Here is a 20,965-nt window from a genome sequence, read left to right as displayed (position 1 = left end):
CCAAGCATTATTTTTGACTGCTTCCTTCCTCAGAGAAACATGAATGCTACTCGGATGTTCAGCAGACAGGGAAACCCTACTAAAAAGGTCACTATTTATCAAACATGTTGTCACCAAAGTCTTTGGTATAAGTAGTTTATAATTGAAAGTTGTAAAAATCTGTAGAGCAAGAGCAGATGAAGGACTCTCCAAAATAAACCATTACAGTTTTACTCTCAGCCATCTACTATCCTCTTCATGAGCCTGCACAAATCCTGTCTGTGAATTTCAACATCAAATGAAACACACCAAGAAAAGCCAACAAACCATAAATGTATGTGTATATGTGCTCACAAATGGAAGACCCTAGGCTAGTTTTACATACCATATAGGACCCACACAAGGTCTGGAGCAAAGGATTTCCTGCTTGTCTGAACATAACACTTTCTACACACCTACACTAATGCAGCAGCTACTGATGTCACATGACTCCAGCCACAAAGAAGCCCCATGGAGATAAATGGTGGTTACATGGGCACTATTCATGCTGTCAGGTTTTCCAAATCTGACATCAGGCTGCCAAGTGAGTTTTGTGAAACCTAAGGTTGGAAATAGCTCCTCTTGAGCCTGTGAGGCAGCACTCAGATGCTGTGAACTCAAGTAGCTGGAATTTTATAGGCATGGGAACTAACTTGAGTCAGATGGCTCCATCTGGCCAGTCAGATTAAGCCGTGTAGAAATAAAAGAGCATAAGCTTCTCTCATGAAGCAGTAGCGCTACATGTTGATAGGTATTGCTAAGGTAGATTCACAGAATCTTAAAGGTTGGAAGGGACCTCATCTAGTCAAACCCTCCTGCCAGAGCAGGACCACCTAGAGTAAGTAGCAGGAACTCGTCCAGGTGGGTTTTGAATATCTCTGGAGAAAGAGACTCCACAACCCATCTGAGCAGCCTGTGCCAGTGCTCTGTCACTCTCACAGTGAAGAAGGTTTTTCCTTATTTCTTTGGAACCTCTTATGTCCCATTACCCCTTGTCTCATCATTGAACATCATTGAGAACAGTCTGGCTCCCTCCTCCTGACATCTGTCCTTTACGTATTTGTAAACATTAATGAGATCACCTCTCAGTCTCCTTCAAGCTAAAGAGCCTCAGCTACCTCAGCCTTTCATCATAAGGGAGCCCATCATAAGGGAGATGCTCCACTCCCTTAATTACCTTTGTGGCCCTGCACTGAACTCTCTCCAACAGCTCCCTGTCCTTCTTGAACTGAGGGGCCCAGAACTGGACACAACATTGAATAAAATGTCTAGACAAGTGGATAAATTGTGATATCTTTTTAACAGGAAGCAAATTTCTACTGTTGCTTTTAAAACAAATCATTCCTATGCTCTATAAGCCACAGACAGTTTAACCTGAATACAGGCATTTGTGTCAAGATGACTGCCAAAGCCTGTGAAGATGGATGAGCAAGCAAACCAAGGAGAGGAAGGCACGGAGGTAAACCTTCCCACAGCAACAGGGGAAGACTCACCTCCAGCATCACAGAACCTTCATCCTGACTTAGCAAAGCAACCAGCACCAGCTAAGTAAGAAATAATTTAATTACATGGGATTTACCATTGAATTAGGCAGTGTGAAACCAAATTCTTCTAGCAAAGTCCACAGCTGCCTATGGCACTGGGCACCTTGCATACAAAGGATAACAGGTTGCTCAAGCCAGAGACTTTAACAAGCCAACCTTAATTTCTGTCACTCTCCATCTGTCCTCTTAAGAAATAACGCTCCTGGGATGCACAGTGAGGAGATACTTTTCTAAAGACCAGTGATGCCTCTCTCTTTTTTTAACAAAAAGTTATAAAGCATCACTCTTTAAAAAGTAATAAATGGCATAATAATAACATAATAAAAATAACAAGGACAACTGGAAGAAGGAACAGAGATGCTATACAAGCTGATAGATGATGCAGAGAGGCTGCAAAGATTATCTAGATGAAGAATGAAAACCAACTCTTTTAATTATAACTTTTCTATGCTTTTGATATTGGAGATGGATCTCTACTACCAACAATTTGCTTGCAGAAGCAGCAGATGAAGTGACTATCTAGCAAAAGAAAATTGTTCATGTACACCTACAAAATCGAGTTGAACTGTGAACAATCAAGTGCCAGAGTGACTGCCACATCTGGCTGCTGGAACAGACAGAATTCTGTCACTTAGTCACATTTCAGTGTTGCTTAATGCAAGACACAAAAACACCTCAAGGATAGCTACTCTTATCCTATGATAAGGGAGGTTACGGAGTCTCTTCTGGAGATTTTCAGACGTCTTTGACAGTCTTTGCCAGTAAAACTCTTGTTAAGTAAGTAACCAACCAAACTCCTTATACTCCTTGATACTGAACCACGGGCAAGGAAATAGCAATCTGCTTAAAAAGCTGGATTCTGGGATAGGTGATTTGTTGGCCTTGCTCTTATTTAGTTCAGTAGAATGGAGTGAGACAAATTAATTACAACTTCTTATGGTCTTGACTTTCCCCAGCTTATTATCACTATCACTTATTTAATGCTGTCTGTAATTCATCATGAGAGTGGGAATCACAAAAGGATATATGCTTCCTTCTGTTTCTAAGTTGCATTTTCAGAGTCCGGAAAGTAGTTGCTCCTGCTTCACTTTTAAATTCCAAACCTCCTTGAAGAAAATCAGGCTTAGCTGTAATCCCACCTTGGGTTTAAGAAAGGCTCATGGAACTTTTGTTGATACTTTGCTGATCAACAAACCTCCAGCTCAACATTTTCCAGCAACTTGAGGTATAATCCAAATGAAAAAACAGATTTGGAAAGGATATTCAAGTAATCTTTCCAACACAACATAGCTGGCCAAGGACAGCATGGCAAAACAGGTGCTCCAGGGTCAGTACAATTAGCAGTATGAGATTCCTGGCCAAGCTCACTGATCCTTGAGGCTGTGGAGTCTCAGCAAGTGTCTCATCCCCCAGAGACCATGTAGAAGCCAGTTCACCACTGATCTCTGTCTTATTCCTACTCTGCTTTCATCTATACTGTACAAACGCTGCATCATGTTTAATTTGAATGTCATTAATGTAGGGGTATTTGGATGATAAGGCTCTTTCTTAATTGACTCAGTGTCTAATGACCTAATAGCTGTGAGGTCTTCCGAGAACTCATTACTCCTCATGGGGCTGCTGCATTCTGGGGTTGGGGCTGAAGTCCTCCCTGGCAAGGCCACAGGGCCAAGGGTGGCCAAGTCCTCCCTGGCCAGGCCACAGGGCCAAGGGTGGCCCTGTCCTCCTGCTCCTCAGCAGTGTGGGAGTCCAGGAGCTCCAGCTGCTGCAGGGCCTGCTTGCTGTACCTCTCTGCGGCAACATCAATCAGGTAGCAATACTTACCTTTTGCATTGTCTATTCAATAATACTGATTTCTGTTTCTGCTTCTTGACCACCTTTTGCCATGGCATTTGTTACACAATTGTGATCTGCTCCCTCCTCCAAATAGTGCACTTAGGGAGCCTCTCTGGCTTTTTGAAGAGATCACAGAATCACAGCATGGTTCAGGTTAGAAGGCATTTGGCATGGGTGGAAGAGGATCAGGTCACACAGTACTTAAGCAAATTCTAAGTATCTAAGTCCATGGGGCCCTGACGGGATACACTCACAAGTATTGAAGGAGCTGGAAGATGTCACTGTGAAGCTGCTCTCAACAGTCTTTGGTCAATCATGGCAATTATGAAAAGTGCCCAAGGACTACAGGAACTAATCCTGGTAACCATTTCCAGGCATATTAGCAAAAAAAAAAGTTGCTATACGTGCAGTTACACATCTCTGGTTTTGCTCCACCTCATCCATATCATAATTTTGACAGACATTCTGTCTCTCTGACCAAGTCATGGTGGAGGGTGGAATTTTCTTTGGCTGTTGGCTCTTCACAATGCAAGGAGGAATCAGAGCTCACCTTTATCTTACCACCCATTAGAGAGCAGAAGGCAACAAGGGCATCTGCCCCTCCACCCCACCATTAGCCTTCTCTGGAAGAAACCAAGCTCCCTCTTGTGTGCAATGTATCACTTTGCAGACCATGAGTGCCAGCTTCTAATGACTGAACTGTATCTGAACTTTTGTAGGACATTTTCCCTTTTGTGCTGTGTGAAAAAATAACCTATTAATTGATTGTTGTGTTTTTAAAATAAGACACTGTGGAAAAGTCACATATGCCTGCAGGTATATTTAATGTTTACCTTCACCAGAACTATGTAGACCTTTTGCTGATGTAGATGATATTGTGAGAGTCAGTGAATATTTTAATATTGCTGGTGACTTTTGTAGGAATGGCACCTAGGAATATACATGCTATTTTTTATGCATATATACAGGTTTCTTATACTCTGAAACTGAACTTCTACATTTTTCTCCAGGCATTCGTGAAGGATAGAAGGCAATTATTTTCTTACAAGCTGTATCATTTCAAACATCTAATAGAGTAGAGGTGACAGTGAATTTTTAATGAATGTTAAACTACATCAAAAATAAGAGAGATGTAGGTCATTTGTGTACAGCTTTTGTCCAACTTCTGTCAGCATTTTATAGTAGTGGGTCATATAGTGTTTATAAAATATTCCACAAAGTATTTTTAGGAAGAACAAACTTATGCGAAAAATGTATCAGAGGCCACATACCTTTTCCCTAAAGCACCTGACCTAGCTTTTTCATACAATTGCTTTTCACAGTAACCTGAATATCTTCTGGGCATATCATGTCACTGCAGTTACAGTGTGGTGGTACTTCAAAAGAGACACACTATACAGAGACCTTGAGTACATGCAAAATCATCATGCTGCTTTTTATGATACAGAATATATACCTTAGTTATGGTTTAGCAGATTTTTAGCTTGTGTTTTGGTTCCGTCACCAAACTCTTATGGTATCAAGAAAACTGTCTTGCTACAAAATCTCTTTTCCAGCTTCCATCCCACACACCAGTGTTTCTTCAGGTGGAGCTATTGCCTTACCTTGCTGTGTTAGCAAACCCAATGAGAAACCAAGGTCAGTGTAGCTCTTGCACTTTCAGTAAGGATAATGATACATTTTTGTAACACAAAAGTTCAATACCATCTGTCCTTTTGCCTAATTAAAAAAACCGCACATATGGTATACCTGTGTAGTGGATACATAAATATGCTTCTAGTCACACAACCAAAACTAAACCTCTCCTATTAAGCTTGAAATAAGACCATGAACATCATTAAACTGAAAGAATTTAACAGTATCTGCCTTTCCAGAAGTGAGGCATATGTGATGCTTTATAAATACATAAATCAGGATCTTTATGTTGCAATATTTTAAATCCTTCTGCCTTTTTTTTTACTAGCTAGATGAATTTTATCATGTTACTGCCTTGTCATTTTGTCTTATAAAGTCCTGGCACAGGTCTGACAGCCCACATCCTTACCAGCCTGTCTAATGTTGCATCAGCAGCAAAGTTGCCACAGTCACTCTTCACCCCCCTTTTTCACAGGGTTACATTTAGGAATGTATTAGATAGCACAGATCTCTGCAAAACTGTATTGGCAACTTTCTTCCATTGCAGGAGCTGACTATTAACTCATACTTCCCTCCCCCATTTCCAACCTGTTAATTATTTATCAAACTTTACTATTAAGTCATTCTTTTAGGCTTAAGACTTTTTCTAACGTTTAAGATTTCTTTTAAAAGCCTTTAGGGGACTGTGTGGCAAGTCTTTTGGAAACCCTCTAGGGTATTTTAAGTAGATCTTAATTGCTTACTGATCCCTTTAAAGTAACATCAACAAACTCAAAAAGCTTTAAAAACCCTTTTCCACATAAAGTAAGCAAAACCAAAGTTTGCAGTGCATTTCAAAGTTTTGTGTAACACAAGGCTATCCAGTAGCAGGTGATTACTGTGCATGGTATGTAATCCAGAAATCACCATTCAGACAGCTGGGTCACCTGTGTTATATTAACTACTTCAAAGAAAAGGTTTTATGTCTTAATTAAGGTTTTATAATCCGGATTGATTAATTCATTTTGCAGGCTATGTAATAATAAATGGACAGTTGACAACAGGATTTATTCTGTGGAGGCAATCTGTAAATATGTTATGGGAATGTGATAAACACTTCAAACACATATACACTGGTTTTGTATCAAAAGTAATGCAGATATATACAAGACCACTTCATTAAACATATGAATTACTTATTTTTCAACTCTTATTAATTCTATATGCATTGTGACCTACCCAATACGATACTGGTGTATATTTTTCTCAGTTCAGGCTGCTTTTTTGTCAGATGTTGGGAAGCTACCACTAAAAAGACATTTGGGGAGGTAAACTTGATGTGTACTTTCTTTAAGAACACCTTCTTTGTTAATAAATTAAAGAATCCTTTTATACAAAAACAACTTTAGTCTAACCTGTAATGTGTCCTTTTCCCTCCCATTGCAGCTTTATAATTTGATATTGTGGCTCCTAAAACTTTTTTCAGTTCCAACCTACTTAAAATGACAATGTTAAGAGCAACATTTTATTCGTGGCCTTGTTTGTTTAATCCTTGTTTGTCTGTCTTTACCACTGTATTAAATATTAGTTCTCTGACCTAGGAATAGGTTGGTTTGTTGACTGAATGATCTGGATAAAATCTCTGACTTTGCAAACAGAAAGATTTACGTTAGAATAAAATTGCCAGCCAAGGTCAGCCGACCACATGAGTATATGCCAAAAATGTGTATAACTTTACATATTAATTGTAAACTTCCTTATGCTATTACATTTTTTCCTGCAGAATACATTTAAATACTGGTAAACTGTTTGTATCTGTATTAGTAAGTTGAGTGTACATCCATTCAAGTTTTATCTGAGAAGAACTTGCAGATCTTCTGCAGGTTCTCATGTAAGTTCTGTAATGTTGAATTCTGGGAAAAAATACCTATAATTGGAAAAAGTGCACAGAGCCATAAAACAATGCTGATGGTAGTCATGTAAGAAAATAATATGTATGGCTTGAATTAAGGGTGGTGAGTAGAGGCTGTTGCTGCTGGAAAACTTTAAAACTGTTGAGCACCGGTGAAAGAGGGAGATTTGTGTGGGGTGTGTACGCAGCTGCAGTTTCTGGGTTTTCCCGCAGTAACTTACCGTTGCTATTGTAATTTCATAGGTTAAAGTTTGAAACGCTGATAAAGGTCCTGTTGTGTCAGATATATTTGTCAGTTAGGAGGAGGACCCTGCTGATATTACCGCTATGGAGATGGAGAAAAGCAAAACGAATGTGAATGAATATAGGATGGGTTCCCTCTTACTTCCAGCCAATGAGATGGAAACCAACTGCCTTGCAGTCAGCCTCTGCCTGCTGCAGCTCAAGCTATCCTGGAGGAAGATAAATTAAAAATAGAGGAAGGGGATAGTGACTGAGTATTAAAAAAAAAAAAAATCAACCACCAACTCAGCAAAATAGATTAATATGCTACAACAGTATTTACTAAAGTGAGCATAGTCTGCACAAGAGTACTCCTTCAGCAATGTAGGTGGGCTACAAGATCAAGTCAGCATCAGGTTAAGTTTACTCAGCTTGACTTAACTTTGCAGAATACTAAATCACAAGACATTCCCTGCCTCTTCTGAGCCATGAGTTACCTTATTGATAGAGGCAACCATAAACTAAAACATTACTCTTAAGTTCTAACAGATTTAGAAAAAGAGTGTAGCTAGGTAGTCTCATTTTTTTAACAGATTTTTACTTATTTTACATTTGCACAGCGTGTTCCTGTAGTAAACAATTGATAAGCTGTCAGCACTTGACAGTTGTATTAACATTTATACCTCCAAAAAAAAGTTGCTGTTTGGAAGTTTGAATTTTCTGAAATAAAAGAATGGAATGTCTATGTTAAAAATTGTATATCCCATAATGATAATGCACCAACAATATTTTATGTGAGCATAAAGTATTAAAGATATTTAAACCCAAATATTGAACAGACGTTGTACGACTTCTGTAGAAGTTAAGCGTGTAGCATGCCGTTTTATCCTTAAACTGCACTTGTGCCAGAGGACAGAGTAGCCCCACGTTTGCCAAGTGACAGGAGAACAATGTTTTTGGCCTCGGCCGAGGAGGCTGCTCAGAGCTTCCCGGTAGCTGGGGTGGCTCCGCGTCACTCGCTGCCGTCGCTCGCCCCGCTTCACATGCGCGGGTCCCGCCGCAGCACAACGCGCAGCAGCGGGGCGACAGCGGGGGCAAAGGCGGCGGTGCCGCCGATCGGTGGGGAAAGGCCGCCCGCTCTCCGCCGGGGCGGAGCAGCCGGAAGCTCCCGCCCTCGGGGGCGAAGGCCGCGAGGCGCCGCAGGTGAGGCCGCCTGGGCGGGGCGGCGCGAGCGCAGGTGCTGAGGGCGCGGAGCGCATCGCTAGGCGCTCCCAGGCCGCCCCCCTCGCTGGCTCTCTGGCGGGATCGCCCCTGTTCCACCGCTTGGCGCCGCCGCCTTTCGGACCGCGCGGCAGCTTCCTCCCGTCGGACGAACGCGAGGCGGCCGTAGCGGGGTCCCGGGAGCGTCTTGGCGCTGGGCCGAGTACCAGCCATGTCGAGGAACGCCGGCTCGGAGGGTGAGCGGTCCGGCAGGTCCCTGCTGCCCCGTGGAACCAGCCCCGCCGACTCCCCGCTCTGCCGGGACCCGGAGCCGGGGTCCGCCGCCGCCTTGCCACCGCCCCCGCTCCCCCTGCAGCCTCCCTTCGGCCCCGACGACTACCCTGGGGAGGGCAGCCCTGGCCCGGGACGGCTGGCCGACCTCAAGCCGGTCCGGCGATTCATCCCGGATTCGTGGAAGAACTTCTTCAAAGGCAGACGTAACAACGGCTCCAGTTGGGACGGCACAGCCTCCGATATCAGGTACATCTCCGACGGGGTCGAATGCTCGCCGCCGTCCTCCCCGGCTGCTCCGCGGCGGCAGCCCAAGTCGGTGCCCGGCTCCTACAAGGAACCTTACGGAGGATCGGCCGGGAGCTACAACTCGCGTAAAGAGGCCGAGGCCATGCTGCCCGTGGACCCCTTCGGGTCGCTGGAGCACCGCGCCGCCACCGGCCAGACCTACAGCGAGCGGGTGGAGGCCTACCACCAGCGCTACGCCTACATGAAGTCCTGGGCCGGCCTGCTCAGGATCCTCTGCGTGGTGGAACTGCTGCTGGGCGCCGCCGTCTTCGCCTGCGTCACGGCCTACGTGCACAAGGATAACGAGTGGTACAATATGTTTGGGTACTCTCAGCCCTACAGCTACGGGGCCGGCAGCGTCTACGGAGGCTACTCCTATAGCGGACCCAAGACACCCTTCATCCTGGTGGCGGCAGGCATGGCGTGGATAGTCACGATGGTGCTGCTGGTACTGGGCATGTCGATGTACTACCGGACGATCCTTCTCGATTCCAACTGGTGGCCGCTGACTGAGTTCGGAATTAACGTGGCCTTGTTCCTTCTGTACATGTCAGCCGCCATAGTGTACGTAAATGATACCAACCGAGGTGGGCTCTGCTATTACCAGTTATTTAAGACCCCGATAAATGCATCATTTTGCCGTGTAGAGGGAGGTCAGACAGCAGCGATCATTTTCTTGTTTGTCACGGTGATCATCTATCTCATTAGTGCCGTTGTTGCTCTAAAGTTATGGAGGCATGAAGCAGCTAGGAGGCACAGGAAACTAATGGAACGGGAGGTAAGTCATGAGTTACTGTTGTGTATTTACTAAGCATGTGTGATAGGGAGCAGCAGTGAGATCTTTCCGTGGCATAAGACAGAGTCCTATCAGGTGTCTTCTCTGCATCAGGTCCATAGCTTTTGAGGGCAAAGTTTCACCAGTCTTAGCAGTATTTGAGATGGCTAAATGAAATACAATTTTTAAGACGTCTGATCCAAAGTCATGGACTTTTTTTTTAATTCACTTTGGTACTGAGCTGGCTCTGTTTTCTGTGTAATACTGGGCTCTCTTCCTGCATCAGCTGATAATCTACTTCCGGGTGTGTATTTTCCAAACAAAGAAAGAAATGAACAATGTGTTTACTCAGCTGTTCTTGGCGTTAGGCTTAAATTCACCCTGCATGTATTTGAAAACTGCGCTTTCAGCACGTTAAGTGCTAGCGTGAATGACCCTAAGAACACAAAACACCGATTTTTACTTTGCAAGCAAAACTCCAAGCCACTTCTTTGTCTTTTCATCTTTTCTTGCAATAGTTACCAGAAAATAATAGTGGTTGCAGAGGTGGCTAGATTTTGGTGTCTCTGATATTAATTGACACCAACCAGTTTGCTCTGCGGGTGGCCTTGCCCTTACTAGAAGCATTCAGTACTCACCTCGTTAATGATAAACTGTAATAGTAGTGACATATGACTCTCAAGCTAGAGAATTCAAAGTAATTTTGTACAAAACCTTCAAATGAAAATGTCACAAAAAAACTCTTTAGAAAATTAGTAGAACTTAACTTAGTATAAAAGATAATGTATGTGAAGCCTACATAAGCCTGACTTAAGGAGGGGATCAACGTTAATACTAGTAGGAGAGAGCGAGTTAAAGTTGAATTTCCTCTGCTCCATGATTGTGGTCTGATTTGCAGCCTTTTTATTGAACTCTAGTTTCTAATCCACTGTCTTGCATAAAATTGACTGTCCCCTTTTGAAAAGTACATTGCAGCTCTTTCATTATAAAGGTTTTTTTACCAGCTGTTACTATGTCCTGCAAGAAATGCAGGGATTGCTGGAATTACACAGCTGCTCAATCACTCTTCCCTCTTACCGTCTATGTTCTTTCATTCCAGTTATTTAGTATTTCTAAAGGGAATGTCATATGGGTTAGGCTCTGGGGAGTGCCCTGCAGAACAGTAGAGCTATGGTTACTGCACTGTTGTGTTTTCCTGGCAATGAATTAGGCTGCAGAGTGTCAATGAGTTAATAGCATCTGGAATGTGGAATAATAAAGGAGATGGGGATACGGATGGAGTGTTTCCTGCAAATTGTCACTTACAGCTGTGCTCTGGGAGATCCCATCGTTCTGGGTTTTTGGTGGTTGTGTTTGTTTCACTGTTCTTAAATGGTCTTTAAATCAATTAATATTAAAAGATTCCTTATGCTAAATATACTTAGGTACTTCATACCTAAATATGAATGTACAGCAAGGTTTTGAAAAAGTTTAGCTATTCGGAGTCAATGTTTATGTATACTATTTTTAATGAAGTTATTATTTCCATTTCTTCATAGATGAAAACACAGTCCTGTTTTCCAGAAAAGAAGGTAGGAAATAGGTCATTATTTTTCTTTTTACGTGATATTTCCAAATTGTTGACTGCCTCTGCATGTGATGACTGCCTCTGGATGACCATCGTTTATAAAGTGACAAGTTCTGTAGCATTTATCATAGAATGATGACATGGTGAGAGCAGCAGGTCATCTGATGCGTTGTGGGTTTTAGAGTCTTTCTTCCTTGCTGACTGCTTAGTTTGAAGGAGAGCCCGTGGAGGTATAGTGAGTGGTAGGTGCTGCCTGTGGGTTGAGCTTGTTCCTGTGTAGAGACTGCTCCAGAGACCTCATTGCTGATTTAGAAGTATCAGCAGTGTGCTTCTGACACACGAAGATGTTGCATACACCACAAAGGTGGTTGAGAATGTTAGTAGATGTTGCTGATTCCCAGTGATTTTTTTTTGTATTTATTTCCGTTTTAAATTACTCCTGTAAGATACTGTGAATTTCCTACTGCTGTTTTCTGAGTGACTTCAGGACTGGGTTTTGTGTGTGTGAACAAGACTCCATGTGCTTTTATTTTGGATCAAGGGAGAAATTGTGCAAGAGGAAATGAAGGGAAAAAGGAACTCCAGAGGACTGAGTGATTCCTTTCCACTGACACACTAGATGGATATCCAAAGAAACTTCCTTAAATGATTTTTTAAGACATACAAAACAAATCTTTACAATCCCTGAGAAGTATTTATCTGTCACTGGTACCATTGTTAGGACAAACTGGAGGTGGATTCTGTGTGAGAAGCATTACTCTAACTCTTCAGTAATTTTATAATTATAAGAAGGGTTGTAAGAAATATCATACTTGTATCTCTGTGTTCAAATAAGTTAGATGTTTTGTGCCTTATGGATATTGCTTTTGAAGTAAAACTGAATTAATTAAGACATATTATTTTTTCTTTTAAAGCAGTATGAAAGTGATGACAGACCAAGAGAAGAGACCACTTATAGGCAGCTTAAATCAGTGGAAAGAAAACCGGAACTGCTTAATGGTCATATACCCGCAGGCCACATTCCTAAACCTATAGTGATGCCAGACTACTTAGCGTAAGTGACTTGACTTTGATGAACAAATTTAAAGAAGAATACTTGAAAGATGTTTTTTCAGTCAGTATCTGTTATGGTTTCTCTGCCATGCATGTACTATGGGATCTCATAGTTCTTTATTAAGTTAATGTTAAAAATAGAAAAGATGGAGGCTGTTACCACTGGCATAGAACCAGTAATAAAATAAAGAATATTTTTAAAACTCACCCTAAGCTTAAATATTAAAGCAGAATGATATAGTCTACCGTGTACATTAACTGCCAAAGGAACAGAGGACAATCACACAGATAATTTAGAAAAAAATAAAATACATGGGAAACTACTTGTCTTTTTAGTCTCTGAAATTTGACTGCTCCTGTGCCTTCTAAGTGCTAAGTCTATAGCACATTCCCTTTTAAAGTGCAGGCCTTTCCATGGTGAAGTATGATATCATAAATTTATTTTCAAACTATTTGCCAAAGACTGGGGCACAGACTGAAACACAGGAGGTTCTGCCTTATTATTAGGAAAATCTTTTTCACTGTGAGGTTAGCCCAGGTTGCCCAGAGAAACTATGGAGTCTGGATCCATGGAGATAACTGAAAAGCCCTCTGGACACAGTTCTGGGCAGCCTGGTGTGGGTGGCCTTGCTTGAGCAAAGGTTAGACCAGATGACCTCCCTATGTCCCTTCTAACCTTAACCAATGGCAAACAGTGCAGAAATAAGCGATTAAGGTCAAGAGCTCATACATATGTTGAAGTCCTGTCTCTAAAACCAGCCTTGAAAAGACTTTAATTTCTTTCTTTATTTCTTTTGTTTTAGGAAATACCCAGCAATTCAAACCAATGAAATGCGAGACCGGTACAAAGCGGTATTCAATGATCAGTTTGCCGAATACAAAGAACTGTCTGTGGAAGTTCATGCTGTGTTAAAAAAGTTTGATGAGCTGGATGCATTACTGAGACAGCTTCCTCACCATCCTGAAAGCATATATGTGAGTATCTGGAGAATCAGCATGGTAGTAGGCAGTTTCTGACTGTCTTTAGTTAGGGTGCAATGTCTTGTAGTGCTGGTGGTGGCTTGGTGTGGGAGAGAAAGCTTCCCCAGTTATGTTAATTCTTGATTGGCTGTCAGTCAAGGATACCAAATTGCAATTAAGTTGTATACATATTTCTCTGGTTTTTGTTTTGTTGATTTCTTTTTTGTGTTAGTAGCTTTCAAGTTTCGGTGAACTAATATGCTGTCATAATTTCTCAAGTACAAAATTTAAAACTTGAAACCTTACAACTAGAATGGATTGACCAAATGAGATTTTAACTTTAATGAGTATTTTGTAGAATTTACATGACACTCAAAGTGTTAAAAAATGTGCGGTCTCTCCCATTAGGAACAAGAAAGGATATCAAAAGTTCTGCAGGAGTATAAGAAGAAGAAAAACGTGAGTGTTTTCAGCTTTACATTGCTAGTGAATCCAGCGTGTAGCAAAGAGAGTGCAAATAGGTGACATGTCTGACACTAGATACAATTTGCCGGCTGAGGTTACCTGTAGCTGCTACAGGGTTTTTTATATTTTGTTTTTTAAAACTTTGGAAAAATTAGGACACAACCCGCTCCACTTGTGTCATTATTTGAGAATAAGGATTCCCTTAGCCAGATATGGGAGGAAAACACCTCCAACAGTTAAATATTTTTGTCTCCTGAGAGTATGTCTCATCTCTTAGAATTCTTTATTCGGAAGACTGGTTATTTTTTGGGATCTGGCTCATTTATATTCATAAACTGACATAGCCGACAGATAAGTTAACAACAGAAAAACAGAGTCTTACCTTTGAAAAGTAGTTTTGTAGTTTCTTTGTGCCACGGAACTTTGAAAAGTAATTTCCAATGTAAAAAGAAGTTTCACGTCATTTTTAAATGTGGGCATTAAATGTGTACCCTTATTCCATTCATAATAGATTACAAATAACCTTTTTTTCCCCCTCCCATGGAATTCAAATTTCGTGTCCATGTTAGTTAATCATTGCTTTGGCAGCATGGGGGATTTATTAGATAATGCACCTATAAAATCTGTATTGTGTAGTAAAATGTTGTGTATGTGTGTGAATTTCTTATTCAGAACTGCTTTGTTTACTAAGTAACCACAGCATATAAAAAGACCCTTTTTCCAGCCTTTTGTGAAGGAAGGGGAGCAAGGATTAAGAAATTGTAGCCAGGGATAATAAGTGTGATTTTAGGGTTGTGGGGCGATTTTTGACAATATTAATGTACTGTCCTTAATCAAGAACGTAATTGATAATGGACTATTCTTGGAAGCATACAGAAGTGTAACATATTAAATATTTGTGTATTTTGGGCAGGATCCTGCATTTCTGGAGAAAAAGGAGCGTTGTGAATACCTAAAGAATAAGCTTTCTCACATAAAACAGCGAATTCAGGACTATGATAAAGTTATGAATTGGAATGTGGAAACCTAGCTGTGCCTTCACTCTGTGGATACAATTTCCTATTTTTTAAATCAATTTGCATATTTTAAACTATTTATTTACTCTGAGAACAGTACACTTATGGGGATTGATCAATCACTTTCTCACTTACTTAAATGTTGACCATTACTGGTATATTTTGTGTGCAGATCCCGTTTTAAATCAATGTTACAAGGTTATCAGGTTTGGAACACCTGAGCAAACATTCTGCCTTTTATATGTTGTACACAACCTGGCCTCATGAAGGTGAATACTTTATTTGAAAATACCATATTGGTAAACATTGCAAAGCTCACCAGAGAAAGCAGTTCTAAGTACCACATCAAAAGTTTGCACAGAAATCATATTAACCGTTGCAGATTTTATGTATAGGTAACATCTTAATGATAACAGAAAAAGTTGAGCTGTTCTCTCTGGCTGGGGCTTGCCAGGAGTCCTTAGTATGAATGATTGTGAAATGCAAAATAACTTCCTACTTAAGTATCTACCTTTGTTCTTCAGTACGGGAAACGTGTGGAGGGGAGTGTTTGGGTTTTGTTGTTTAGGCTTTAGGGTATTTTATTTCCCTGCTTAGAGCTGATGCAACAAATTTATACATGGCCTTACAGGAAGGGAGGTATAGGATGAGACTCCAGTTAGTGTTCCATTACTGTTGCTGTGGGCCAGTATGCTCTGCATACCTTTCTGAGTCATCTTAGTAGGAAGCCACAGGTTTAAAGACAAAAAACACTTTCTTCTTCATCAGCAAGCAACAGGACTCCTGTAGGCTGCAGCTGTCTCTGAAATCGGCATTCCACAAAGTTAATCTTCAGAGTATGAATTATTAGTGTCCTTATTATAAGGCCAGGTAAAATATTTTAATAGACGAGTTTTCTGGAACGTATCTGCTGTAATTCAGTATACATTTTTATATTTTTATCATGGGGATAGATCTGTATGTGCAAATGTTTTCATAAGCCAGTAAATTTCCTCTTTGTATCCCTTTTCACTTCTTTGTTTACTTTTTTACTTACTAAAATTGTTAGCAGCATTGATATTTTTGTAGTACAGTTTCTACAGCTGCAATTTATCTGTTCTGAAATACGTTTTCATTTGAAAAATAAAACCAAACCCACAACCTGAACCTCCAAACCCACTAGTGTAGCTATATTATTCTACCACTTATAAAGGCATTTTGTTAGAAAAAGGGTGCTATGATTAAGGTCGCTTCAAATTTTTGCTAGTGATCACTTTTTCTTTAAAAGGAAATTTCATCTTTTTAAAGGCAAGACATCAGGAGAGCAGTTTCCAGTTTAGAACAGTGGTGATAGTATCAGCTTTGTTCCTCAGTACTGGAATCAATTAATATACCTCACTCTGGCAGTTACCGCCTTTCTGATCCCCTTATGATTCACACTGCAGTCCTAATGCCTGCAAGCCCACTTTCATATTTATAAAGTTAGCATTCCAGTTTTATCAGCCACTTAATTCCAGAAGTTTTAGTGAATGCTGTCTCATCTACCTGAAAGGTGTCTCAATATTTTCATCAGTCTGAAATCAGAAGACAGTCAGTGTTATCCCTTGTTCTCTTTTCAGGTACCTTTCTTTCTGGTTCAGGTTTCTGTTCTTTTCAAAGCAGGGGAAGCTTCTCTATCTTACAAAGGAGCTGGGACAAGTGTTTTATGCCTGTATCTTTGTTAAACTTTCCTTTATAAGAGATATCCAAAACCCTGCAATCTAAGTGATGTCACGCTGTTACGTGCAGGTTTTTTGTTCTCAATGAGATTTGTGGGCATTGCATTCTTAGTAGGAGATTGATCCAAGTTTAGGGTTGATTGATGTTTATAAAGTGCTAAAATGAAGCTGACTGATGTCTGCTTTGGAAGATTGACAGTCTGCAACCTTAATAAGCCTTCTTCCCACAGGACATTGAGACTCAACTCCAGGCTGCCTTTGACAGTGGCCAGTTTCAGTCTCTGGCCCTAGCCTGTTAGATCCTGCTTGCATAGCTTCTGCAGAACCACTGTGTGTCTCCTTTCTTGTAAAGCTCCCAACAACTGGCCTGGGAAAAGGGGACACCATGTCCATGGCTGGAAGGAGGAAATAAACCAAGCGGTGACAGCTGTATGCAGATGGCTCCATTTTTCCAAGCAAGGTCTCACAGGTGTGACTGAGTGGATTTTTGAGAAGCTGGGGAGAGAAGATATATATGTAAGAATACTCCCTCCTGCTAGCCTTTTGAGTTTCAAATAGGATTAGCATAGTGCATGCCATCAGGGCATGCTGAGCACGGAGCCCCTGGAAGAGATTTATACCTTCTCAGCTTAGGGTGCATCAGGGTAATGACATGTTGTGACCATTACAGGAAATTACTTGCTCAGTCCTGGATGTGTTATGGACCTCAGCGCTGACAGGCAGACACGGTGCATACAACTGGTGCTAGATTTGCTCTAAGCTGTCCATGGAGGACTGTGCTCTGACCATGCTAAAGAAAAAACATTAGTCTAAAACATTTTTCTCTCTAGGAGAAACGGAGATCACTGAAGTAGGAATCAGTGGCTGGGAGCTGAAGCCAGTCAAATGCAAGACACAAATTAGGGGGAATTTGAGTGAGAATTAGTTAGAATTACCAAAGACAGTATGTCTTGATATCCTTAAAGAATAGAAGGTATACTTCAGACAAAGCTAACTTGTGTTAGATGCCTATCACCTTGGCTCTCTGTGCAGCCTCTAGCCTCAACTCTGTGAACCTGTGTTGCATGTACAAGTAAACAGTCTGTTGTGTGGTCTTACTGATGTGACTGGGTTTTTGCAGAAGGTAGTCTGAATCTTGCCAAGTAATATTGCCCTACATTGATGGTCAGATAGCATTCACTTTCAATTACAGCCTATCCTCAGACATTGAGTGTGTCTAACATGAAATTTTATCTTTTGTTTTTCCTCTTGGAAATGTCTACCTGGCTCCACACATCTATGAAGGGAAATCTCCAAGACATTTGGAGTAACACAACAGTTTTGAAACTGAACTTGAATAAATCTATAAAACAGTTGGGTTGTGGTGGTTTTTTTTGTTTTGGTCTTGATAAATAGCTGAATAATCCTGGATCCAGATAAATGCAGCAATATCTGCATGCTGTACTAATTGGTACATTTTTGCCAGGCAGATAAAGCAGTGCCTAACAAATGTAACCAAAAGTTTATATTGAATAGTAGCTTTCATGACAGTATATTAACTAAAAATACTCATGGCAATGGAAAGCCTAATTGATTTGAAATTGTAGAATAAACTGTCCAGCATTTAGTTTATTAATCTTTAAATTGTGGTGAGATTTGAGGCATTTGTACAATCATTGTCTACAAAACAATTATTTATTATGCATTCATGTCCAGCATTGAAGTTTTCTTGTCCTTGATAATAAAAAAAAATCCCTTTTCTCGAAGAAGTCTGTTTTCTCCATTCTGTTGAAATTGTCAGCTTGCAGCCATTTTTCCATGCTAGTGTACTGTAAGTTGGACTTTTTCTGTTTTAGGTCACGTGCTGCCATTTCCTAATGGGAGTAGATCAAACCACAACTTGTTTTCACTTCCTATAAACAAATTTTGACCTCAAACTAAGGAATTCCCCTTTTTCCATCTTCAGTAGTTGTCAGTGTTCTCCTTCAAAATACCTGGGTTTTCCCCAGGTGTGCTTTAATTGAAAGTGAATTAGTTTATCTTCTGTTTTTTCTACATTTATAAACTGCACCTGGTAAATGCAACAAAATGAAGGATAGAGAAGTGATAAGTTTTTCCCCCACACCTATTTAAGGAAATGTTATGACTGTTTAAATGTTTTCTTCCTAATTTATTGCCTTACTTGGATGCAGCATGACACGCCTTAGAAACGGAAGTCTGACGACTTTCCTGTAATTTAGGAGGTCAGACTCACAGTCTTGGCACACTGCCACTGTATCCAGTAAAGTTATGATTGCTCTGCAGAGAAATTCGCTAAAACATGCTGTAGCTTTATTGAGCTCATCCTCATGTAATGCTTACGAAATGAGAACTCTTGATGACATGAGGTAGATCAGAAGTCTTTTCTGCACATGCAAGAGTACACTTCGATGAACTGCATTTTCTTTTTGCTTGCATTGTGGGAAAGAAACCATATGAAAGTTTTTAAAATGTAATATTCACTCCAACAAATAATTTGAGATATTTGTGCAGCTCTAGAACCTGCACTGTAATCCTGTTTAAATCACAGAATGGTAGAGGTTGGATGGGACCTTTAGAGATCATCTAGTCCAACGCCCTTGCCAAAGCAGGTCCACCTAGGTCAGGTCACACAGAAACATGTCCAGGTGAGTTTTGAAGTCTCCAGACAAGGAGACTTCACAAACACCCTTGGGCAGCCTGTGTTATGGCCCCCTCACCTGAACAGTGAAATAGTTTTTCCTTATGTTTAAGTGGAACTTTTTCTGTTCTAGCTTCACCCCATTAACCCCTTTTTCTGTTGCTAGATAACAATAGAAAAAAGTGATGACCCAAGCTCCTGACATCCACCATTTGTAAATATTGAGGTCCCCTCTCAGTCTCCTCCAGACTAAACAGCCCCAGTTCCCTCAGCCTTTCCTCATAAGATGCTCCAGTCCCCTGATCATCTTGGTGGCCCTGAGCTGGACTCCCCAGAAGTTCTCTTTCTCTCTTGAGCTGAGGAGCCCAGAACTGGACATGGGACTCCAGATGAGGCCTCACTAGGGCAGAGGAGAGGGGGAGGTGAACTTCCCTTGACCTGCTGGCCACACTCTTCTTGATGCATCCCAGGATGTCATTGGCCTTCTTGGCCACAAGGGCACATTGCTGGCTCATGCTTAGTTGATTATCAATCAGGATGCCCAGGTCTCTCTCTGCGGAGCTGCTCTCCAGCAGGTCATTCCGCAGCCTGTACTGGTGCATGGGGTTGTTCCTTCCCAGATGCAGGACTCTACACTAGCCCTTGTTGAACCTCATGAGGTTCCTCTCTGTCCAACTCTCAAGCCAGTTGAGATCCCACTCAGCCAGTTGAGAAGCACAGCCTTCTGGGGAATATAGATATAGGCCTTGTGGAATTACCAAAATATGTAAAATGGCTTTGATGTGGTCTTTCATGACAGTTTGCTTATTCCCTATTATTCCTAAACTATGTCCATTCTGTAGATGTCATGGGATTTCTTCCTCTCTACATATGACTGAGTGGCTACAGTAACTTTCCATTTCTACCCCAGTTTGTAGTATTGTGTTCTGTGTTCTGGAGACAGGCGTTTAAACATAGGCATGTGTAAATTATACGTGAATTATTTTTTTCACAGCAGATTTTGGATCTACAGACCTGTCCCTCTGTTCCCGTGTACTACACATGGTTTTGTGTGTTTCTTCCCTGCTGCCTCATTCTTTCAAAAGGCTGTCAATCCATTTCGTCACTGTTTTCAGAAGTACTGCGATATTAATACATGTAACTGATGATGCCGTTCTTGTACTTAAATTATCCTTGAGGTTTAACAATGTGAACTAGTTAATGTTATGAGCTCCTGAACATAGGAACCGTGTTGTGCTTCATTTGGCATCAACCGATGCGATGCTGCTGCAGAATTACCGATTTCTGGGCATAGCAAAGTAGGAGTCAGGGAAGAAAGTTATTGCTACATAGTTAAACGTGGTTTTATAAGAAGCATAGCTGTGAAAAGTGGTAAGTTAGCACCTATGAGGCTCTGGAGTTACTCTGTTAATTACTGACGTCAGTCAGTTACAGACATGCCACGGGAACCCTGACAGCGCCTTTTGTACCGGGTCCCCGGCAGGTGAGCGAGGGCAGCTGTGACCGGCAGATGCTGACAGCGGGCTCCGCGCCATGGGGCGTTTTTTGCTACGCCGCCATCCTTTTATTAAACCAAAATACTCATTCGGCGCGTGTTGATGCTGCGGTGTTGGTGCCTCACGTTCCACTGGGGCGGCACCAGTGTTTCCCTCGGCTTGAGACGGCGGCGGGGCGAGAGCCGCTGTGAGGCCGGCGGCTTCGCTCCCCAGCCTCGAGGGCCCGTTTCGCGCCCGGCGGTGCGAGGGGCACCACGGCGGTGGCCTCAGGGCACGTTCAGGGCAGCTGTCGGCGAGGGGCAGCCCTCGTTGCCGCGGAACGCCGGCTCCACGGCGCGGGCGGCACCGGGACCTGCTGGCGGCGGACCGCGGC

The 20,965-nt window shown here is 41.7% G+C and overlaps 1 protein-coding gene across 2 annotated transcripts; it reads left to right on the top strand.

The window, feature by feature from the left end:
* Positions 1-8,181: 8,181 nt before the first annotated feature.
* MARVELD2 (MARVEL domain containing 2) lies at positions 8,182-18,148 on the top strand. 2 transcript variants are annotated; one of them, XM_062018948.1, is made up of 6 exons: positions 8,182-9,703; positions 11,239-11,271; positions 12,185-12,321; positions 13,124-13,295; positions 13,689-13,739; positions 14,659-18,148. In XM_062018948.1, the coding sequence occupies exons 1-6, from the start codon at positions 8,579-8,581 to the stop codon at positions 14,773-14,775; spliced, it is 1,635 nt and encodes a 544-aa protein (XP_061874932.1). In that variant the 5' UTR covers positions 8,182-8,578; the 3' UTR covers positions 14,776-18,148. The 2 variants fall into 2 exon arrangements, with proteins under 2 accessions (XP_061874932.1, XP_010202617.2); XM_010204315.2 differs by having other exon boundaries at positions 8,183-9,703; positions 12,182-12,321.
* The last annotated feature ends 2,817 nt before the right edge of the window (positions 18,149-20,965 follow it).

This window comes from Colius striatus, chromosome Z (assembly GCF_028858725.1).
Source record: "Colius striatus isolate bColStr4 chromosome Z, bColStr4.1.hap1, whole genome shotgun sequence".
NCBI classification, from domain to species: Eukaryota; Metazoa; Chordata; class Aves; order Coliiformes; family Coliidae; genus Colius; species Colius striatus.
Note: the sequence above shows the minus strand (reverse complement) of the source record. Positions and strands in the feature narration are given on the sequence as shown.

Bases quoted from the DNA above. Each gene is read 5' to 3' on its own strand.
- MARVELD2 (XM_010204315.2), top strand. From the start codon at position 8,579: ATGTCGAGGAACGCCGGCTCGGAGGGTGAGCGGTCCGGCAGGTCCCTG. The intron at 12,322-13,123 runs GTAAGTGACTTG...CTTTTGTTTTAG, and splicing joins GTGATGCCAGACTACTTAGC to GAAATACCCAGCAATTCAAA. The intron at 13,296-13,688 runs GTGAGTATCTGG...CTCTCCCATTAG, and splicing joins ACCATCCTGAAAGCATATAT to GAACAAGAAAGGATATCAAA.